The 21,233-nt window shown below is 38.4% G+C and overlaps 1 protein-coding gene across 1 annotated transcript; it reads right to left on the bottom strand.

Moving 5' to 3' along the window:
* Nucleotides 1-1,256: 1,256 nt before the first annotated feature.
* Nucleotides 1,257-18,753, bottom strand: ndp (norrin cystine knot growth factor NDP). Its single transcript, XM_056465980.1, has 3 exons — nt 18,608-18,753; nt 9,936-10,276; nt 1,257-3,646 (listed from the first exon to the last, which is right to left on the bottom strand). Exons 2-3 carry the CDS (start codon nt 10,125-10,127, stop codon nt 3,422-3,424), a joined length of 417 nt encoding a protein of 138 aa, XP_056321955.1. The 5' UTR covers nt 10,128-10,276; nt 18,608-18,753; the 3' UTR covers nt 1,257-3,421.
* Between the last annotated feature and the right edge of the window lie 2,480 nt (nt 18,754-21,233).

A 21,233-nucleotide genomic window follows, 5' to 3' on the forward strand; every position in this document is an offset into this window, starting at 1 on the left:
TTACCCATGGCAATCAAGTTTGGTTTTGGGCCCTTCATAAGAAAAGGTTTGGGCACACCTGGTTTAAGCGAATGAAAAGGAGAATGTGCACTAAATTGACACTGACCCACAGATGTGATTGAATGTTAGTACTGATGACTCATTTTTGGAATTGACATTTTCTGGATCCAGGAAAACGACATAAAGGTGAGTAAAAATTTCAGTAAATAAATAAATAAAACCATTCGGGTTGAAACATTTCTGTATTTGTAATGTAAAGAGAAGATATAACCGTCCAGCTACAATTTTGGCCACAAGAGGGCGTAATTGGTACGTTAGAATCTCAATTCAACTGTTATACCATCCTGTTTATGGATTAAATTAGCCAAATTTTAGCTCATATTCTCAAGTCATTAAATGTAAATACACAACCATAGCGTGTTTGTTGCTGGACAAAGTTCTAACCATTTTACAACCAAATGTTTTTTGTAGAATTGTGTTTTCTGAGCTGTAATATTCATGTGTCTGTTTTCTAACTGCAGATTTTATCGCAGGTCCAGAAATGGTGGATTGTCTCAAAGAAGTGAGTAATATGCATATGTACTAATAACCATTTAAATTCCTGTCATGAATAATTGCAGATGACATTGGCTACAGTCTATTAAAGTAAGAGGACAGAATACTGATCTGCTCATATTGGTCTTTTAGAAAAGCAATTGTACGTTTAAGGTTTGTATTGTAATCCTGAAATCTCTTACTCATTTCATAACGTTTCTAGGAGGAAAAACACTTACCTTTTTATGTTTTAGATGGTTAAATGTCTATTCAAGTGGACGTACACAGAAAAGGGAAAAGTGACACTCCTCGGCCAAATTTGGGACTGGATTCAATTAATGGTAATCAGGTGATATATTTAACCCCATTCTGTTTGAATCACTTGTCGGCTTTTGCTTGAATTATCACTTGTTTGAGAGGGGATAAAGACGCACACGTGTACAACACCTGGAACGCTCTGTTAGATTTAACAGAAGGTCAAAGAACAATGTGATGTGACATTTAGCTTAGTGCCTGGGCTCTGCAGCTTTCCGATCGTGTGGGGAGATGTCTTAGGGCAGCCATAAAAATTACAGAGAACTCAACTGACAGCTATTATGCGGACTGTCTGTCATGCTGTCAAATTAGCCATTAAGTTAATTATAGCCCCACTGAAAGTCACATTGTATTGAGGAGCCAAAGTATGTGTAACAAGACAGCTAGCACAAGGCAGCCAGTCAGTCTTTAAAAACAAAAGGGCACTGTTTATTAGATTCGTGCACAGAGCCCAAAAAGCTGTCAAGGTTTAGTGGAGCTCAAACCTGTCCAGCAAGCAAATTGTTATAATTTCCCTGCAGTACAGTTTCAGGAATATGTAGAGACTGGATTTATTTCCATACACATAGAGAAATTTGAGGAACAATACATTTTTTTTCCATTTTTTTTTTTGTGTATTTATATATGGTTCTTGTAATTTACTGTACATTTCCACAATGCAAACATCATAGTTATCATAATTGTAGGTGATTAGCTTGACAACCTGCTGCTGTTAGGTGTTATGAGCCATTGTGATACTTTGATGATGAAATAAACAGACTTAAAACTGACATTTTCCACATATAGTCCGGCATGGTAGATCGTAAACCCCCACAGTAAAATCATGTACAAGGTTTACAAAGTTTGACATTGGCAATACAATACAACAGTTTGTTTTGTTTGTTACAATATTATTAGGTATAATAAAGCAAAAGATGTATGCTGGGATATGGGCAATTCCAGAGACTTTAAGGAGACAGATCACACAATGAGTTCTGTTATTAATTACCTACCTGTAACCCAAAAACTGTATGGCTTTATTTCTTCTGTGGAACAGTAATGAGAATATCTTTTTTTCTGTACAAGTCGAAAGGGAACATTCATTCATTCATTTTCCTTCGGCTTAGTCCCTTTATTCATCAGGGGTCAACACAGCGGAATGAACCACCACCTATTCCAGCATCTTTTACAAAGCGGATGCCCTTCCAGCTGCATCCTAGTACTCATTCTCTTTTTGCACTCATTCACACTCATACACTAGGCCCAATTTAGTTTATTCAATTCACCTACAGCGCATGTCTTTGGACTGTGGGGGAAACCGGAGCATCCGGAGGAAACCCACACGAACACGAGGAGAACATGCAAACTCCACACAGAAATGCCAACTGGCCCAGCTTGGATTCGAACCAGCGACCTTCTTGCTGTGAGGCAACAGTGCTAACCATTGAGCCACCGAGTCACCCTAAAAGGGAACATGTTGTTTTTAATTCCATTCACTTGTCTAAATTAAACAATAACGATGAAAAGTCATACAAAGGTGCGTTTCCTGAATGATGACAACTCTCATGACAAAAACTAACTAGCTAGTCATAACATGATGTGAAAGGTGGTGGAGTGACAAGTTCCTGTAATTAAACAGTTCAAGGTCAATAAAGTTAGGTTATTGCTGTTAAAACAACTACAAACATTGCATCTAAAGATTTGTTCTTTAACTACTCTGTTGTTGGTACTGGAGCAAGTATGCACATGCACACTCTTGTTTTATGTTTGGAATAAAACATGTAAAATGTTCTGCAATTTAGCTTGCTTATTTTCCATGATGCATTTACCAAGTGCATGCTTTCTTTAGGTTCATATGTCACATTAAGAAGATATGCTTCTAACCACAGGCAGAAAGCTGTAGCCATAACCACACAAGCCTGCAGTGATGTCTATGAATTTTCTTGTTAACTATGCATTCTGGAAATGACACATTGTTGAATTATGTTTGTAAAAACTGAACTTGCTAACTTAGTTGGTTGATGGTTTTAAGCAATAGACCTCAGGTTTTGAATGACATGAGATTTGAGTAAATAATAATGGCAAAATAAATAATAAAATTGGGGCTGGAGGGGAGAATTTTAAACTCTATCCTAGACATAAATCAAACTATACTTCTCCACTATCAGTGTCTATGAAAACATCCAGCCCTCTCTGTCCTGGTTTGTATTTAGCCTCTCTGATATTGTAAAACGTAGTCTACCAAAGTGACTCCCACTTAGCTTCATCAAATTTCCTTCAAGATTTACGATGTTGTTGTCAGCATCCGCTATTTTACACACGCAGTGATCAAAACAATGGAATGCAATAAAAGTAAATTGACTGGCTGAGCGCATGCGCAGGTGTGACGGGCAGGCCGACATCTGGAAATCCGAGTGCATGCGCCGCTTTACACATGATGTGATTCTTCTTGAAGTCTCGATGGGTTGTTGGCAACATTTCGGCAGTGCTAATGAATCGTAAAATGGTTGCTCTGAATCATCAGCAATAAAGTGTACCTTCAAACTTTTTTGTGTGTTTCAGCCCAGAGGGTCTTTCTCCATGACAAATTCATTCAGCTGCACTCCTCACAGCTGCACGCAAGGATGTAACGGTAAGTAGCTGTTATCCGTGTCCCACCCGAGCATCGAAGACGTACTGCCTTCAGTTTGGAGGTGTGTGGACGGCAGCAGAAACATGTATTTTTGAAAGGCTGCTTCAGGACAGAGCTAAATGAAATCAGTGGGTCTGAACGAGATGTGTGGCTACAGTGACCCTCACATCGAGCCAGGAGGACCATCTGTAGAGAGAGAGGAAAAAAAAGATTAATTATAGTGCCATGATCTATGATATTTTGTCATGTTACTCTGTCTGTCTTTCTGAAGAAAAAAAGAATGGAATTAAAAAAGTAGGTAAATTATAAGACCCTAAAAAAGCTTTTTCTGTCTTGATTTTTCTCAAACTACGCTTTATCCTTTTTGAATACATTAACAGAGACTGTGGAATGTGTGTGAGATTCATAATATTTTGATTAAGGCTCACCACACACATTTTATACCCAATTTCAGACCTGATTTGCACCCCTTACAGGTGGGTGGAGGTTGACTTTGGGGGTGACATGGCCTACGATTAGGCTTGCCACAACTCGCTTGCAAAATCTTAAATCAACAAATATCAAACAAATCAATCTTAATCTTCCTCAACCTGCTTCCAACTACCCATGTTAACCATAATTGTTATGAAATTGGTACAACTTGAAGGTTGCACAGTGACCAAATCATCTAATCTGTACATTTGACAATTAATTTGGTTTAGTCCTGTTATTTATTAGGGGTCGCCACGGCGGAATGAACCAGCAACTTATCCAGCATGTTTTATGCAACCCAGTACTGGGAAACACCCATACACTCACATTCACATACATACACTACGGCCAATTTGGCATGTCTTTTGACTGTGGGGGAAACTGGAGCATGTGGAGGAAACCCGTGTAGAAACACGGGGAGAACAAGCAAACTCCTTACAGAAACACCAACTGACCCAGTTGGGGCACAAAACAGCGACTTTCTTGCTTTGAGGCGACAGTGCTAACCACTGAGCCACCGTGCTGCCCCACATTTGGAAGATTATAATGTTAAAATGCATTTGAATCTTTTGTTATGGCTGTGGTCTCCCGCAGCTTTAAAATCACATTTAAAAATTGTGGTCCCGTCCTAAGTAGTTTAGTCTCTGCGAATCCAGTATAGAGCATCTTCCATGTCTGCACATACAGGTTTAGTTTTTGTGAAGCAACAGTCCTGTGCCATTCCTAAATTGAATCCTATGTCATGACTAAGATAAGCTTCCTGAGAAAGTTTGAGTGTTGAACAAAGACAGCTTGTGTACTCTCTCACTTTGACCTTGCACCTGCGTAGTGATGGGAGTGTGGTTGATCTCTCCCAGACCTGGATGTTCGAGCTACTTGACTCCCCCAAATACCTCAATCTCACAAATTTGCCTCATCTGCTTTGTTGGGATTGTTGTGTGACAGATGAAAGGCTTTGCACTTTGCGGGACCGATTTATGGGGGTCAGTGATCCACCTGGGTACATCGCTGGAGTTCACTGGTAGATAAAGAGAGATTCTCTCTTAAAAAAAAAATCCCCATATGAGAAGCTCTGTCCTACATAAGAGGTCTCTTGTAATTAAAGGTTAATGAGTGATGGTCATTTGCAGTGATAGACACAAACGTGACCCAGTTCAATGGTCTACTGATTTGGAATATGAGGTGCTGGCCAGACCACGGGCCGCCACATTCCTGAACACTCCATAAATGGACTCCTATGTCATGTTGTCTTTCAGCTGCATAGTGTTAGCGGAGTGTCACCCCCATTATAAAGAACACTAGCCTCCTTGATGCCAAAAAGCACCCGATATGCATCACTCATAGTCCGACATCCATGAATGAAGCAGGATTTGCTTGCTGCTTTTAGCTGATGTCATTATTTAATGTCACCTGAAACTGTAGGCATGTGGCTATGTTCGTAAAGCAATCAAAGGATAGATGGGGATTTCAGAGGGAGGTGCAGTGGAGGTGTGTGGTCCACAGAAGATGGATATCCAAGGAAACATGGCAAGGTGACAAAAGCTGGGCAGCAGATGTAAGCTCTTCTTCCCCTCTATATTTATCTCAGAGTGACTGCGCAGGTGGATCCTATTGTGTAGCACTGCCGAAATTTGCATGGAAGCAGCAGTCATCGTCATAACTAATGCAATGTGTAATAAGCTTCTTTAAAGGTGACTGAGTTGAGCTTAATCCATTGTGCTGCTTTTAGACAATGGGCTTGTGTACATGCTGGGGTCTGTCAATCAGAATCTGTTTTTGAGACAGAAAATATTTTCACTATTGGGTTGCTTGTTTGATGTAAATTGTTCCGGCCTTATGCACTCCTAAAAATAAAGTCTCCAAAAGTGGGATTTCCTAGTGATCCCATTAAAAGAATATTTGTGGCTCTTAATAACCTCTTAGTGTTATAGTTTTGAAATGTTTCTTAGTGTTTTTTACAGCAGAAGCCCCTATTTCTCTGCGATTGAGGGAATGAAAATACTCCATTTCTCTCTCTCTCTCACTGTGGCCCATTTCAGCTTTTTCTCTCGGCTGCTGGCGTGACTTTTCCTCCCCTCTCTTTTCCCCTCGGCTGTATGCATTCCCGCGGCTGTACCTGTGCATTGTCGCGGGACCCGACCAGATTTCATGCGGCGCAGGAATAAATTTCTGAATAAAAGCGCGGGAGCGATCGGTAACTCTGGTATAATTTTAAAAGGAGTGGGCGGTCTCACAATATCGCTCCCCAGCGAGCAAGCACACGTGGCATATGTGTGTGTGTGTGTGTGTGTGTGTGTGTTTGATGCTGTCTATGTGTGGGCATGTGTGTGAATGAGAGACAGTGTTGTGCTGTGTGTCCATGTGTGTGTATGTGTGTTTATACAGACAGCTTTTTATAGCCATCCCCCAAAATACAACACTGTGTATGGAAAGCATCGTCAATGCACCGTGATGCACCGAATTATTGAATTGAACCGAATCGATGGCATGATAATCGTAACCGAACCGAACCGTGAGACCAGTATAGGTTCACACCTCTACTGCAGATACAATATTGTACCTTCATCAAAGGTACAAATCAGATCCATGAAGGTACCACTACAGTGACAAGACGCTTTGTACCTTAACAATGTCAAATGTGTTTCTTCAAGAACTATTTAAAGGCATTTTGCTTTTGTCATGCATCAATTTATTTTCAGTAAATAAAAACATCAAATACATTTTTAAAAACAGTTTCTTTTGTATAAATGCACCTTTTCCATTTACAATAAAGAATAAAAAAATACTTTAACATAGTCAAAAGATCTATTTTTGCTAACCATTTTACAACACTTTTCACAAAAATGTTACAGCAGTACGTTCTCCCATGTACAATATAAAACATTTTTTCTTTGTAATCACTTAAAAGTTCATTTAATTTACTTAATTTTAAAATAGAAATAGAATTATGGACAAGTATTGTAACAAGATAATGCACAATGTTTGATTAGTTTTACTATATTAAAATGTCTGCATGAACACTTTGCATAAGCAGGACTTTTGCCAGGTCACGTAGTAGAAAGCAAACGCCAAAAGGTGAGGATCAATAATGAAAATGTACCATAAAAGGTACAGAACAGTATCATAAGAGGTCTTTTCTGTACCATATAAGGTACAACTTATACAAAGGTACAAAACTGTTCCTTAGGGAACATTATTTGTACCACCGTGTACCTTTTTTTTTTGAGAGTGTACTTTCCAACTTACAAAAAAAGCCAGGACCTATTTTTTCTCAATACATCTTTATCTGCATTACAATAATATTACAGATTCAGGTATGTTGGTATCGTGGGTTTTAGGAATTTTCATGTTTTATCATCAATTTATTTTGAACGGATAAAAAAAAAAGACAAAATAAGGGTTCCATGCATGGGTTTTAAAGTGATGCAATAAAATAACCAATTTTAGTGAAGCCTTTGTCCATTATAAAGGATTTTGATGCCAAAGATTCTTCACTGAACTAAACGTCAATGACGAATCTTTATTTTTAATCTGGTTTTTCCCTGATAAAAGCACAGAAGTGAGCCCCGAAAACAATGCAGACAAAATAAAGATCAGTTCTTGGCATTTTAAGAATCTGTTTAATGATTTTTCAAATGAAGATTACAATTAATTGTAATATCAGTACTTTTGCCCAACCCTATAATGTAATGACTTGTTGGAAGCAACTGTAACAATCAACTACTCATAATCTGTCATAATTACTTCAGACAGATTCAACTTCCTTATTTGGGTTACTGAATGAATTGTTAACTGACCACATTTTTCATTTTCTACTGGGATGTTTGTCTTGTAATTAGAAAGTACAGCGTGTGTAAAGCTTGCAGAATGAAGATTTTTAGCTCCGGCACAGGTGGCTGACTAGCTCATCTTCGGTTTATTGTAAGTCGGATGTTTGTTGACACAGCCCAGCTGGGTTTGTACGAGAGGGAGCATGAGAAATTCTATTCACCATATACAGACGATGAGAGGCTGTCCTTTTAATGGGTACAGGTGAATAAGAGCATCTGGAACTCATCCCACAGTGTTTATTATCGATGGCTTTATTTTGAGAGGTTGTATCTGAGGCACTCTATTGTTCCGATAAGTAAAAAATGACTCAGGCACAGCACTGTGTGGAGCCCTGGAACTGTGCCACCTCCAGACATTTTATGCACCCCATGAGTGCTTATTTCTGGCGAGGCTTTGGGCCGCACAGGCAGGCTGTTTGCAGTGTTCCTTGCCAAGGTGTCAAAGTAACTAAAGGTAGAGGTCATTAGACAAGGCAGCCATGCTATCTGACTCAATAAATGAAAACAAGCTTTCCTCTTAGCCTTGGGTGCTAATTATGAGCCGGCTCCCTCGGGTAAGTGTTTAAATGTAAAATCCTTTAAAGCATCAGGAGACTTGATTCGTTTTTAGGCAGCTTGTTAGCAGGAAAATTGTGGGTGTAGAGTGTGTATTGTCTTACAAGAGGATCTGACCTCCCAGACCATTTTTGTAATTCAATAAGCAACATGGGAGCTTGATTTTTTTGAGTGACTTTCACTTGGATGCTTATAAGACTTAAAAATAATAATAATAAAAAGGCCACAAGAACTTTTGGCAGGTGGTCCTTGGCAGTCCATATATCTGGTGTCTTCAAATATCACTTTAAATTGGTATTACGCTATGGTATTATGTTTATCTATATACCATTTATAAGTTACCATATACCATTTATAATGTTTCAAATTGGCTTTTATTTTTATATTCAGTTTATTATATATTAGTAGGTTTACTGTTCAGTTTAATTTATTTTGACTACTTAGTACAACTAATTTCATTTAGTTTTCAAGGCTACAAAACAATTGTCAGTTTTAGTTTTTTATATTGTGATTAGGTTTTGGTTTTAATGCTTTAATGCTTTAATGCTAATGCTCAAAATTATTTATAATAGTTTTCACTGTACAGAGCACATCTACGCTACATACAAAAACAATCAAACTAGCTGTCCATGAACAAATGAGTCTTATGATTCCAATACTTTTTTTTTATTTAACCGAGTCAGCCATTCTCTTTATTAAGTCAGTCAAAAAGATTTACACCCTTATATTCGCTTGTGTGTTAGCGGTTTGAATCACGCTTGCTTGACTCCCACACTGCGTCATTGTTAGAGGTATTGTTCAGTTTCTGTCAGAAATGCTATCGAAATGAACTGGAAGCTGTTTGGCCAGTGTATTATTAATGTTATGAGAGTAACAGAAATATGTTCACTGGCTGGATGTTATTTTGACAATGTAAATGAAGATATATTAACACTCCAAAAATGACTTTTGCTCTTTGTTTAAAGTACATATATAAAATGAACTGAAACAACACAGTTCTTGAGTTTATTTGGGGACAACTTAATTGTTTCATGTCCAATCAACTTATATTTGTAAAACTAATAAATTAACTTAATTCCTTTGTTTTCATTGTGTGGAACCCAGCATTTTTTTACAGTGTATATATGCACTATTAACAATAACACGCACATTTATGATTTATAGTTATGGGGTTTGAGTAAAACTGATGCTGATATTTAATTTTAAAGAGGTCTTTTTAAATGAATATATAAACATGCGCACACACATACATATTATTTTCATTCCTTCATTCATTTTCCTTCAGCTTAGTCCCTTAATTATCAGGGGTAACCACAGCAGAATCATTCGCCAACTATTCCAGCATATGTTTTACGCAGCGAATGCCTTTCCAGCTGCAACCCAGTACTGGGAAACACCTATACACTATGGCCAATTTAGTTAATCCAATTCACCTATAGAATATGTCTTTGGGCTGTGGGGGAAACTGGAGCACCCGGAGAAAACCCACACAAACATGTGGAGAACATTCAAACTCCACACAGAAACCCCAACTGGCCCAGCTGGGACTCGAACCAGCCACCGTGTCGCCTCACATATTATTTTCTAAGGCAATAATAATCTCCAATGTGTGTGCTTACCTTTGAATTGCACTTGTAGATAGGATGTGTGATGGTCTCAACAAAGTGGTGCCTCATACACCTGTCAGGATCATTGTCCCCTAAGTGTCCACTCTCTGCCTTACAGGTGACACCCTGCAGGATAGTTAGCAGAGGACATGTGACCAGAAGAAGTAGAATCCCCGGCTGGCTCAGAGCGACCGAGTTCCTCATAGTGTCCGCAGGTAAAACGACAGAAAGCTTGACCGTCTCCTACAGAAGACAATGAAGAGGTTTCTGCTGTGTTATCGATGCCACATATGTGAGCTGAATCTGAGAGTACTCGTTAAACTCAGCCATCGCCTTGAGTGGTCTGGATGTGTCTGTGGGGGAAGAAACGAAGCACAGTTAGTGCGGGATGCAAGTTGCAGAAAAGACACCCACCTGAGAGTGTGGTATCAGGTAATGTTTCGCCCAGTTAGCGGAGCTGTTTAAGTTGTTAGCAGAGGGACTGGGCAGGTAAGGTGAGGTGCAAAGGCAGAGAGAGTGGGAGTTTGTCCGCGTGAGAACCCGGCAGTGACAGATGACCCGAGACAGACGTCTGTTGTGCCTTTGCCAGCTGGTTAAGGTGATTGCTGCCATGTCTCCAGCCAGGAATAAGTGGGCTGTGATGTATGAGGAGTGCTGGCAGACCACTGTACTGTTATTCTAACAATCCCAACACTGAAAAAACATGGTGTTTTTATTACACGGCGAAGAAACCTAATATATTAATAAACAGCCTGGAGTGAATTTCCCCAGAAATGAATTTTTCATAGAGAGAGAAATAAGTCTCCGCTCAAGTTTTCTCATGACAGCGAAGCAACTGCCAACTTAGGTATATATTTATAAATGTACTCTTTTTTTTCATGAGCTTAGAGCTTTACAGTCCTCATGACTGTTTCGTATGCGGCAGTTAAATTCAGTGAGCCACAACGGCTAAAAGGTTTGGTGTAATGAGGAAAAGAAAGAGGAGCAGAACCCTAAAGGTAACCGACTCCGCAGACCTGGATCAGACAGAGAGGAAATTATCATTTACTAAAATTATACATTATGTATAAATCTTTTACCATTTTTTTGTACATTTTGAAACCGCAGTTGGTCTGAAATCGCAAACACATCAGGCTAATTTAAAACTCTCTCCTTGTGTTTTTCTTAGCGGAGCGACTCATTTAACTTTAGCATTCCTTGTGTAAGGATTTTAGGTATCAATTTGCCTGTTTAAATAAATACTCCCTGAAATGTTTAACTGCGCCGGAGAGCATGTGTTGCTGGGTTTACACAAGCACACATCACAGTCTGTTCTTAAGTCCGATGCTTCGGATACAGGACGCGCTCTCTTCATCATTTATTTAATATCGGGCATTCCAGCCGCCATCTTTATCATCATCATCGTGCCCAGACATGACTGTTGACATTCAGACCTGGTTGAAAGCGTCTGCCGCACTGATCTGTAATGGGCCTTAACAATGCATAGTGGACACCCCAGCTCAAAAGATAACTACAGATCCAATTTGGTTCATAAACAATGAGACGGTGATCTCATGGCGCAAGCATTCATGGCAGCTTCATCATTTAAGTGCTGTAGGGACAGTTGTGGGTGTATTTCTCCATAGAATTCAATGTAAGGTAATGTCGACCACCACACCTGCTTCTGCTGTAGATTTATAAAGCCCACTGTGTCTACAAACAGCAGAAGGACTTACAATCCCCTCCATCAGAGATGGCGTCCACCACATCTGTCCACCTCTGACCAGACAAATTGTTTCTCTCTCTGGCTTCATATATCCTTTTTCACTTTATAAACCAACATTTTTGAGTTTATAGACTTGGAAAATTAGCTTTGACATGCTGGAATCTGACCTGAACGGCTATCTGATGCAAGCTGTACTCGAATGTTTCCTTTAATTAGTTTTCACAGTACAATTGAAGACAGAGACGCAAGCTTGTTTTTCTCCGCATGGACATTTTTTGGAGGTGTCAGAGCTAAAGTGTTTGTCCCAGATATTTTGCCTTGGCAGGATAATTCATTCTAAAAATAAAAGTTTTTTAATTCTGTCATAATTGACCATAGACAGTCAACTCTATGATGTATTTGTATTGTTTATTTGTAGATCCAGCTCCAGCTTCTTTCACCTATGGCCACTGTCCAAAATTAAGCACGTTTTATCATGCAAGCACTTTGAAATCGTTATCCATGCCTTTGTAACCACCCGCCTGGACTACTGTAATGCACTTTACTTTAGGGTGAGTCAGTCCTCTATTTCTCAACTGAACTTGTTCAAAATGCAGCTGCACGTCTTTTAACTGGCACATGCAGATACAAGCACATCACCCTGGTTTTATCCTCTCTTCACTGGCTGCTCGTGCATTTCATGATCCATTTTAAGTTACTTTATTTGTGTCTGAATGGTGCTGCACCTCTTTACCTCTCTGAGCTTTTCGGTCCCTACACACCTTCTCGCTCGCTCAGATCAGCCGACCAGCTCTTCCAGCCTGATCTCACGAGAAAACTTAAGTATTTTACGTTTTGTCAGTTTAGTGGCTAATTCGTACAAATTCGTACGAGTTCAGTCGTACAAAATTGTACGAGTTTAAAAAGGAGGCGTGGCACCTAACCCCACCCCTAAACCCAACCGTCATTGGGGGATGAGCAAATTGTATGAAAATGTATGAATTAAATCGTACGAATTCATACGAATTAGCCACTAAATCAAAAAGTTACGAATTGCCATGAGATTGTGTTGGCTCTTCCTAGGTGTGCCCAGGACCAGTCGAAAGCTCAGAGAGGATCAGGCTTTTGCAGTGGCTGCACCTAAATTGTGGAATAAGCTGCCATTGCTGTTTTTAAATTTCTTCTTAAAACCCACTTGTTCATTTTGGCTTTTAGCACAGCATGAGATGTTGACATTTTATGTTTATTTATTTTAAAGAATGTGCTACACTTTGTTTTACTCTTTATTGTCAGCACTTTGGTCAACTGTGTTTTAAAGTGCATTATAAATAAAATTGAATTGAATTGAAAAAAAAATTTCAGGCATGCAAGATCAGCTCATATTTACTTAAATGGGGAAGTCCAGAAATGTCAAAAACTCACGAAATATTTCACTAGCATACAGCTCTAGAAGCTAATAAGCCCGCATTATTTGCACAAAATTAAGGTAAATCAATTTTAAATATTCCATGTTGCCTGAATTTAAATATTGGAAATGCATATTTTACATATATTGACAATAATTGACATTTAGGTCATAAAAACATGGAATACTTTATTTTATATTGTCATTTTTTGCACGCACAGTTGAAGTCAAAATTATTACCCCCCCCCCTTTGAATTTTGTTTTGTATTTTAAATATTTCCCAAATCATTTACCAGAGCAAGGACATTTTCACTGTATGTCTGATAATCTCTTTTTCTTCTGGAGAAAGTCTTATTTCAGCTCGAATAAAAGCAGTTTTTAATTTTTTAAAAACCATTTTAAGGTCAAAAATTATTAGCCCCTTTAAGCTATATATTTTCTGATAGTCTACAGAACAAACCATCGTTATACAATAACTTTCCTAACTACCCTGACCTGCCTAGTTAACCTAATTAACCTAGTTAAGCCTTTAAATGTCACTTTAAGCTGTAGAGAAGTGTCTTGAAAAATATCAAGTAAAATATTATTTACTCTCATCATGGCAAAGATAAAATAAATCAGTTATTAGAGATGAGTTATTGAAACTATTATGTGAAGAAATGTGTTGAAATCTCTCTGTTAAACAGAAATTGGGGCAAAAATGAACGGGGCTACTAATTCAGGGGGGACAATAATTCTAACTTCAACTGTAAATGCTCTAAACAACATTATTTTATTGGAAATTGTAAAGATGCCTTATCAGTAGTTAAATGACAACATAAATTAACATTTTACAGAAAATATATTAATGGCAAATCAGAGTATAGATAATACATTTAAACTGGTTTCTTAATAAGCTCTATTTCAAATCAGATACAAAAACAGACACATGCCATATCATTATGTGATGCTTAAATCTCTTAAAAACTAACAGAATCTCAGCTCTATGGGTACTAGAGCATTTAATGGCAGCTGCATTGATGCAATGACTATACAACAGAGGATTGGCTTTTTTAATTATCAATGTGTGACTTGGAAGAGACTTTGAAGCATTGGAGAAACCCCAATATTTCCACAAGTGAAGCGTCTTTGCATAAAAAAGCCTTTGCTCACACTTGTATCCCCTTAAACCTACAGTAAAGGATTTGCTTAATTCTGTGGGATGAAAAAGTGAAAAAAAAGTCACTGAGGTTTGGATGTAGACCATTGAAATGTTTTTCAAAACATCCTCTTTTGTGTTCCACATAAGAAAAAAAAGTCATTTGAATGACATGATGGTGAGCAAATATTTTGGGGTGGACTATCCCTGTAATATTTCCAAGTTGCAAGATGCAAAACAGGACATTTTTTCACATTCAGCAACTGCCAGATTTTATCCCAAAGGGAGAAAAAAAAAACAATAAACAAAATTAAGAGGAAGGCATGAGCCAGGACTGGGTGAGACATGCCAGACCCAAGTTTTGTTAAACTTCCAGGCACAGACTGCTCGCCTATAGGGACTCTGTCTTAAACGGGTGTCCCGTCAGCAGCTATAATGCCACTTAGGGATCGGACCCCTGGAATGAACTGTCCCTAGGCGCGGCCCTGGTGGTTGTGGAAATAGAGTATGGATCTTTTGATCATGGCTGATCCTCTCAGGCCGCGGCAAGGCTGCAGAGGGGCCTCGTCGTCTGCAGCATTAGGACTGTGAAATTCCTGACATTCAAAAGCAGCCACAGGTTAGGGGCCGTATGGCAGGAGTTGTTGTACACTATTCAGTGTTGCTTCTCACCTCACCGAGGCCTCTGTACTATGATACAGTTCAAAACCGTGGACTATTTGATTTAGATAGGGAACACCATTTAGTTTTTTTTTTTTTTTTTTTTTGCAGACAGTGAAAGATCTCAGGGGATCACGGGTAGGATCTTGGTATCTCAGACTGTCTCATTTTCTAACCCTTACTGCTCTTTCTGCTTTAGATAAAACACAGACTGTCATTTTAAGGAGGATTTTCCACACAAAACCACCTAAGGGCTTGGATTATGTGGATTGAGACAATTGAATCCACATTATTAGTTACAGTTTCCTCAGCATTACTGTTTAGAAATGCCATATTGGAAGCTAGAGCTCAGTTTTTTTAGATAATCCTTGCCTTGCCTTGAAACAACAACTATGATGAGAAACTAATCATAAAAGAAGAACATTCATAGTAGATCATAGTGATTAAGTAATAATATTGCGGAACAGTGATATTGCCTTTAAACAGGAGTTCACTAAACAAGATGTACATATTGAGCAAATACAATTTAGACCCAGTATAGCAGAACATGTTGATGGGAGTGTAAAATTTTGTGAGTGATGAACTGAGTACACAAATTAGTTTGCAAACAAGCATTTTTGCAACTTTGTTATTAGTTTTTTTGTGCAGATTTAGCAATTTTTGCCTTTCTAATCTGTGTTGCATGATTAATTTGATCATTAAATTGAAACTCATTGCTCAAATTAACATCAACTAAACTCTAAAGATTGCATTAGGCTGTCTTACCTTTTTAAATGTTATTAAATTGTTAACATTGACTGAATTCCACTGAAGCTTTGACAAACTCATCATGTTTCTTGCCCTGTCCGCTTTTTGCGTAATCGTTTTAGCTGTATTAAAATATTATCTATACAGAGGTTGCAAACTGTAAGTTTTCTGTTATTGTCACCCAATCAAATTTAATTCCAGATAAGAAATGTTTTTTTTTACATGTATATTATATGTACATTTTATGGACAGTATATAATCGCCCTAATACTGGTTGTTTTGTAAACAATTGGCCAGTGGCGGTTAGTTTAGAAAAATGATTTTATCTGCTATAACCAATTATTTACCAACACATAAGTAGACCTCTAGTTTTCACACACATAACTCCTCTCCCTTTGCATATATAGTGGTAGGCCATCTAAATACGTATTGCCTACCGTTTTACTACCATGAGTTCGAACACTGCTCCTTTCACATACTGTTTACTACTATGTAAAAGGTGTTTTATCAGTAATCTTTAGAATCAGTCATGCAAATAATTGACTAAGGTTTGTGCTCAAATGTTTACGATAAACAGAGGACTTCAGTCAATAAACTCTTATTCTGTCCTTCTTACTTTCACTTTTAATTTTCACCAGAAGGACCCCATTAACAATAACTTAAACTAGTCCAGTGATTAGCAACCAAACCATAACAAAAATGGAGAAAGAATACTAAATGTACATGTAAACTAAACATATTAACATATGCATTTTGTTTATGTATTGGAGCACTCTGTGGATACATTTAAATTGTTTAAATTATGGCTCGTACAGTAGGGAAGTGATATATGGCAGATTTACTATTTAATCAGCTTTTAAATAAATCGGTTGTGTAGATGACTCAGGGACTCACTGAAAGGTCGCCACCTACTGGTGTAGCAATGTAATTAGCTGAAACAGTCAATTAACCAGCCCCCACCCCTCCACACCAACCAAAAAAAAAAATCACCTCAGAAATTGATAGTAAATTTGACAATTTAACAAGAAATCTTTTTTTTTTGTTGTTGTAAAAACAGTGTATATTAAAAACTTAATTGCCAGTGAATACGTTCACATGAACAGCAATAATCCAATTTAATCCATATGATGCGATTAAGACAATACTCTAATTAAGAGTATACCCTGTAAACAGCAAATTTATATTTATTTATTTTTTATTTTTTTTAATTTTTTTTTTTGATGACCTTAATCTGACTAAAGTCATAATCTAACTAACCAGAAGTCAAATTAAGACATGTGGAGTACACCAATTTTAGTCGCATTATTGAAGTGCAGTACAGACATGTAAACACCTTAATCAAACTATTACGGTCATGTAGGATTTTCGCCACAATTTGTGACAGGACAATCTATACATGCACAGCTGTTTGACACTATTCTCTGCACCTAATGAGTCGGTGAACGACCACAGACACCTGCATTATAAAATGCTGTGTCTTTTTTCCCCATACGGTGTGCGGTATCAAATTCTATTAAAGCAACACTCTTCCAGCAGTTCATACTTACATCCAATATCTCGTTTATCATGGGGGCATGCATGAAAAATCAACTCATGTAAACACCTTAATCATAATATTGTCTTTTTCAGATTAAGGCAAGTTATTCGATTACTGATGTCCATGGAAACATAATCTGTTACAGAGAAAAGGTGAGGTGAATTACATTTGAATCACTCAGATGTCCTTTGATTGCTGGAGTACTTTAATTAGGATATCAGAAGTGTCTGACAGCAGCTGAGTGTACAGTTGTTGAGTGAGGCGTGTGGTCAACTTGTATTTGCCAATATGCAGAATTGTCTTCTCAGTCACATTGACATGCCCAAACCCTATCCTCCGGTGATGGGGTTACATCACTGTTTTCTGCTTGTAGCACCCTATTGTTTGACCGGCTTTTAATAAACCAAAGGGCAGATTCCTGCAGGGATCACCCTGGACCCTCCTCCCATGCCCATCTGCAACCCAAGCAGCATGCCAGGGGCACTGCCACCACACGCCGACGCCAGTAACCCGCGTCTCCACAGCTAAACCCTACACTAAATATATCCCCAGTGATAAAGATAAGACAAACATAGCGGATTTGAACGTAGCTTGTTGCCAATAGCCAGGGCACCATGTGAGCCAATGCTAAACTAATGTTAGCTTTACATTTAGCTTCTCAGAAAAGCGCCGGTCTGGTTGGAATGCTAAAGGATGAAAGGGTCTGCACACAGTAAAGCCGTGGCGGGGTTTCCAGTTAAATTAATTAGAGACCTTGTTATGTTGTCCTGTTAACCTTCCCGCTTGAATGTGATGTGCAAATTGACGGCTGTCGTCATCTTCTGAAAATACCTCAGGCTTTAATGCTTGATTTCTTTGTAAGGAGCATGCAGAGTCGTCAAAGGACTATTATGTAGTATCAATTATGAGTGAGTTGCACACAGCACTGCTTGACATTGCCATAACATCTGGGGAGCAGTATGTTCTTGCTCACCTCGTCCTCATGTTATCTATGATTTCTCATCCGAGGAGCACAGCTAACGACCTCTGGCTTAGCATTGAATTGAGTATTCAGTCCCTGCCTGTGCAAGACAAGCAGCTGAAGGCTTACCTTAGCAACCGACCTCCCACAGCCTCCTCATATATAATTTTACCTCGGCTATGAGTCACTTGGAGCAAAATCCCTATGTATGTGTTGTTCATGTTAAAAATATGCACATGCTCTCAACTAAGCAGCATCAGGTAAAACTGGACTTTGCATTGTGAGGTAGATCATTGAGCAAATTTTAATCGCCAGTTCAAGCAAAGAATGAATTGAGATTTTTAAAGAAATCTTTGTAGGATGAAGTAATTTCCTTCTGTCTACATGTATATTATTGAGTTTTTTATATTTAGTATATATAGTGTAGTATATATAGTGTATGTGCTGCTGAAATAAGACAAACAGTACAACGCAAATGTATAGTGATAACCTTACAGCCGGTAAAAAGTAACTTTGATGGCCCGGTCACCTTTATAACGCTGGTGGTCTTACCTTCTGCCTGGTTCCGTTTAACCTGCAATATCCAATCCCAGCTTGCTCCTCTAGGACAGAAATGAAATTTCTTAAGCAACAATTGCCTTTAGATCTCTCCCCCATCCACTTGCTCTCTTCCCTTTCTCTGTTTCCCTTTTACTCTCTCTCTCACGCATGCCGATTGTGTGTGAGCTCTGACTCTTCCCCTCCCTCTCATCTCCCCTCCCCTTCGCTTCGACATTCACAGCCCCTGTTTTATTGAGGAATCACATGGAAAAGGGAAAAGGATAGATGATGTACATCTTGGGATGGTTGTCAGATGTGGAACGTGACACAGCAGTCGTATATCACCTTAGGGACACACACATACTCGCCCCCAGCTGCCACACCAGCAAGCAAATGGGGATTCCAGCGAAATCAGAGGACTGACCAAAAGTCTGGCCCTCTTTTACGAGGTCCAGGTTATAAAACTGTTAGCGGAGTTAGTTTACTTAAAAACAATTGGTCTGCTGGGTTTTTCTGCTGTCTTCTGCGAGACTTGGGAGGTGTAACTCAATTCAGCTGGAAGCTATTTTGAAGTATGTAGTTATATGTTGGAAGAAAACTGGGGAAAATGATTTTCTGTACCATAAGAACGACTACAAAGGGGGAGACTTTGATAGCTGTCTTTAAATCACATCTTTATACGTTAGCACAGGTTTTGAAATTGTTAAATACAAAGAAATTCCAGTCAGATGCAAAGCACATAACTGCATTCTTGGGATATAAAATAAAAAACAGATGTGCAATTATGAGTTCCCAATGAGCGCATAATTACTATTTCACATCTCCGAGATGGAGAGAATCCAATGTTTTTCCCAAAGTTTGTCCTTCTGTGGCCAGAAAATGTCCTTTAAACATCACGGTGGAGAAGGCAGTTGAAATTAAATTACTGCAACTATTGGCACTAGACGGAGAAAAAATTCAAGATATGGACTTCATCCGAAAGCAAATTAAGGGTTTGTGGCTTAAAAATATCTCATTGTCAGATCTTACCAACTTTATCCAGCTGTTTCCATGATACTGAGAACTTTGATTAAAAAACGTCTCATGGAGACATGAAATAAATGCAGAATATTCAATAAACAACAGCAAATAATGACTAACGTACAAGTTTTTTTGGCATCAGTTTAAGTGCCTTTAAAGGGTTTGTTCACCCAAAAATGAAGATTCTGTTATTAATTGTACACCCTTGTGTTGTTCCAATCCCCTGAGACTTTTGTTCATCTTCCAAACACAAATTAAGATATTTTAGATGAAATTTAAATGGTCCCTCATCCTCTATAGACAGTAATGATCCCTGAAAAGGAACAAAAAATGGCATGCTTTGACAATGTTCTTTGTTCCTTTACTGGACTTTGAACATCTCGGGACTTTTGCTGGATATGGGGGATGAGGGAGCTCTCGGTTTTATCCAAAATATCTTAACTTCCGAAGAGGAAAGTAGCAAGAAATTGGACAACTTGAGGGTGAGTTATTAATTACACAAATTAGATTTTTATATATTATAACTCACACTCATCAGCCACTTTATTACGTACACCTGTACAACTGCTCCGAAAAAGAGAAAATATCCAGTGAGCGGCAGTTCTGTGGGTGCAAATGCCTTGTTGATGACAGAGGTAAGAGGAGAATGGCCAGACTGGTTCGAGCTGATAGAAAGGCAACAGTAACTAAAATAACCACTCGTTACAACCAAGGTATGCAGAAGAGCATCTCTGAACACACAACATGTCAAACGTCGAACCTACTGATGGCTATTTTCAGCAGGATAACGTGCCATGTCACAAAGCGTGAATTATCTCAGAATGGTTTCTTGAACATGACAATGAGTTTACAGTACTCAAATGGCCTCCACAGTCATCAGAGCTCAATCCAATAGAGCACCTTTTGGGATGTGGTGGAATGAGAGATTCACATTAAGTGCAGCCAACAAATCTGCAGCAACTGTGTAATGCTATCATGTCAATATGGAGCAAAATCTCTGAGGAATATTTCCAGTACCTTGTTGAATCTATGCAAAAAAGATTAAGGCATTTCTGAAAGGGGGTCCAACCTGGTACTAGAAAGATGTACCTAAAAAGTGGCCAGTGAGTACATTATTTATATATATATATATATATATATATATATATATATATATATATATATATATATATATATATATATATATATATATATATATATATATATATATATATAAAAATAAAATATATAATATTTTCAAGTGAATGATATTTTCAAGTTTTCAATGAAGTGTAGCACCAAACATCATCAGACCGCACACAACCATCATGGAAAGTCGGAAATCTCTTGGAAAGCAAAGCCTGTGTTAAAAGTTCAGTCAGGCCAAGGTTTACTCAACATACAGTAAATTAGCTGCAAGACTTGGTGTGACCCCACAAATGTTCTCACCTTCTATCACTCGACCCCTTGACAGCACCATAATAAACAACCAGCAACTCCTGTTCACACACTGCAAATCTGAATTGAAGTAGATTAACGCATTGCTAATTCAAATTGGGCCGATCGTGACAACAGTGTTGGGTTACACTGCCAAAAGCTGTGTATTTTAGTGAAGCATACACATATAGGCATGCATAAA

This window comes from Danio aesculapii, chromosome 9 (genome assembly GCF_903798145.1).
Source record: "Danio aesculapii chromosome 9, fDanAes4.1, whole genome shotgun sequence".
NCBI classification, from domain to species: domain Eukaryota; kingdom Metazoa; phylum Chordata; class Actinopteri; order Cypriniformes; family Danionidae; genus Danio; species Danio aesculapii.

Coding starts and splice junctions, on each gene's coding strand:
- ndp (XM_056465980.1), bottom strand. CDS start 10,127: ATGAGGAACTCGGTCGCTCTGAGCCAGCCGGGGATTCTACTTCTTCTG. Junction 3,647..9,935: donor TCTACAAGTGCAATTCAAAG/GTAAGCACACAC, acceptor CTCTCTCTACAG/ATGGTCCTCCTGGCTCGATG.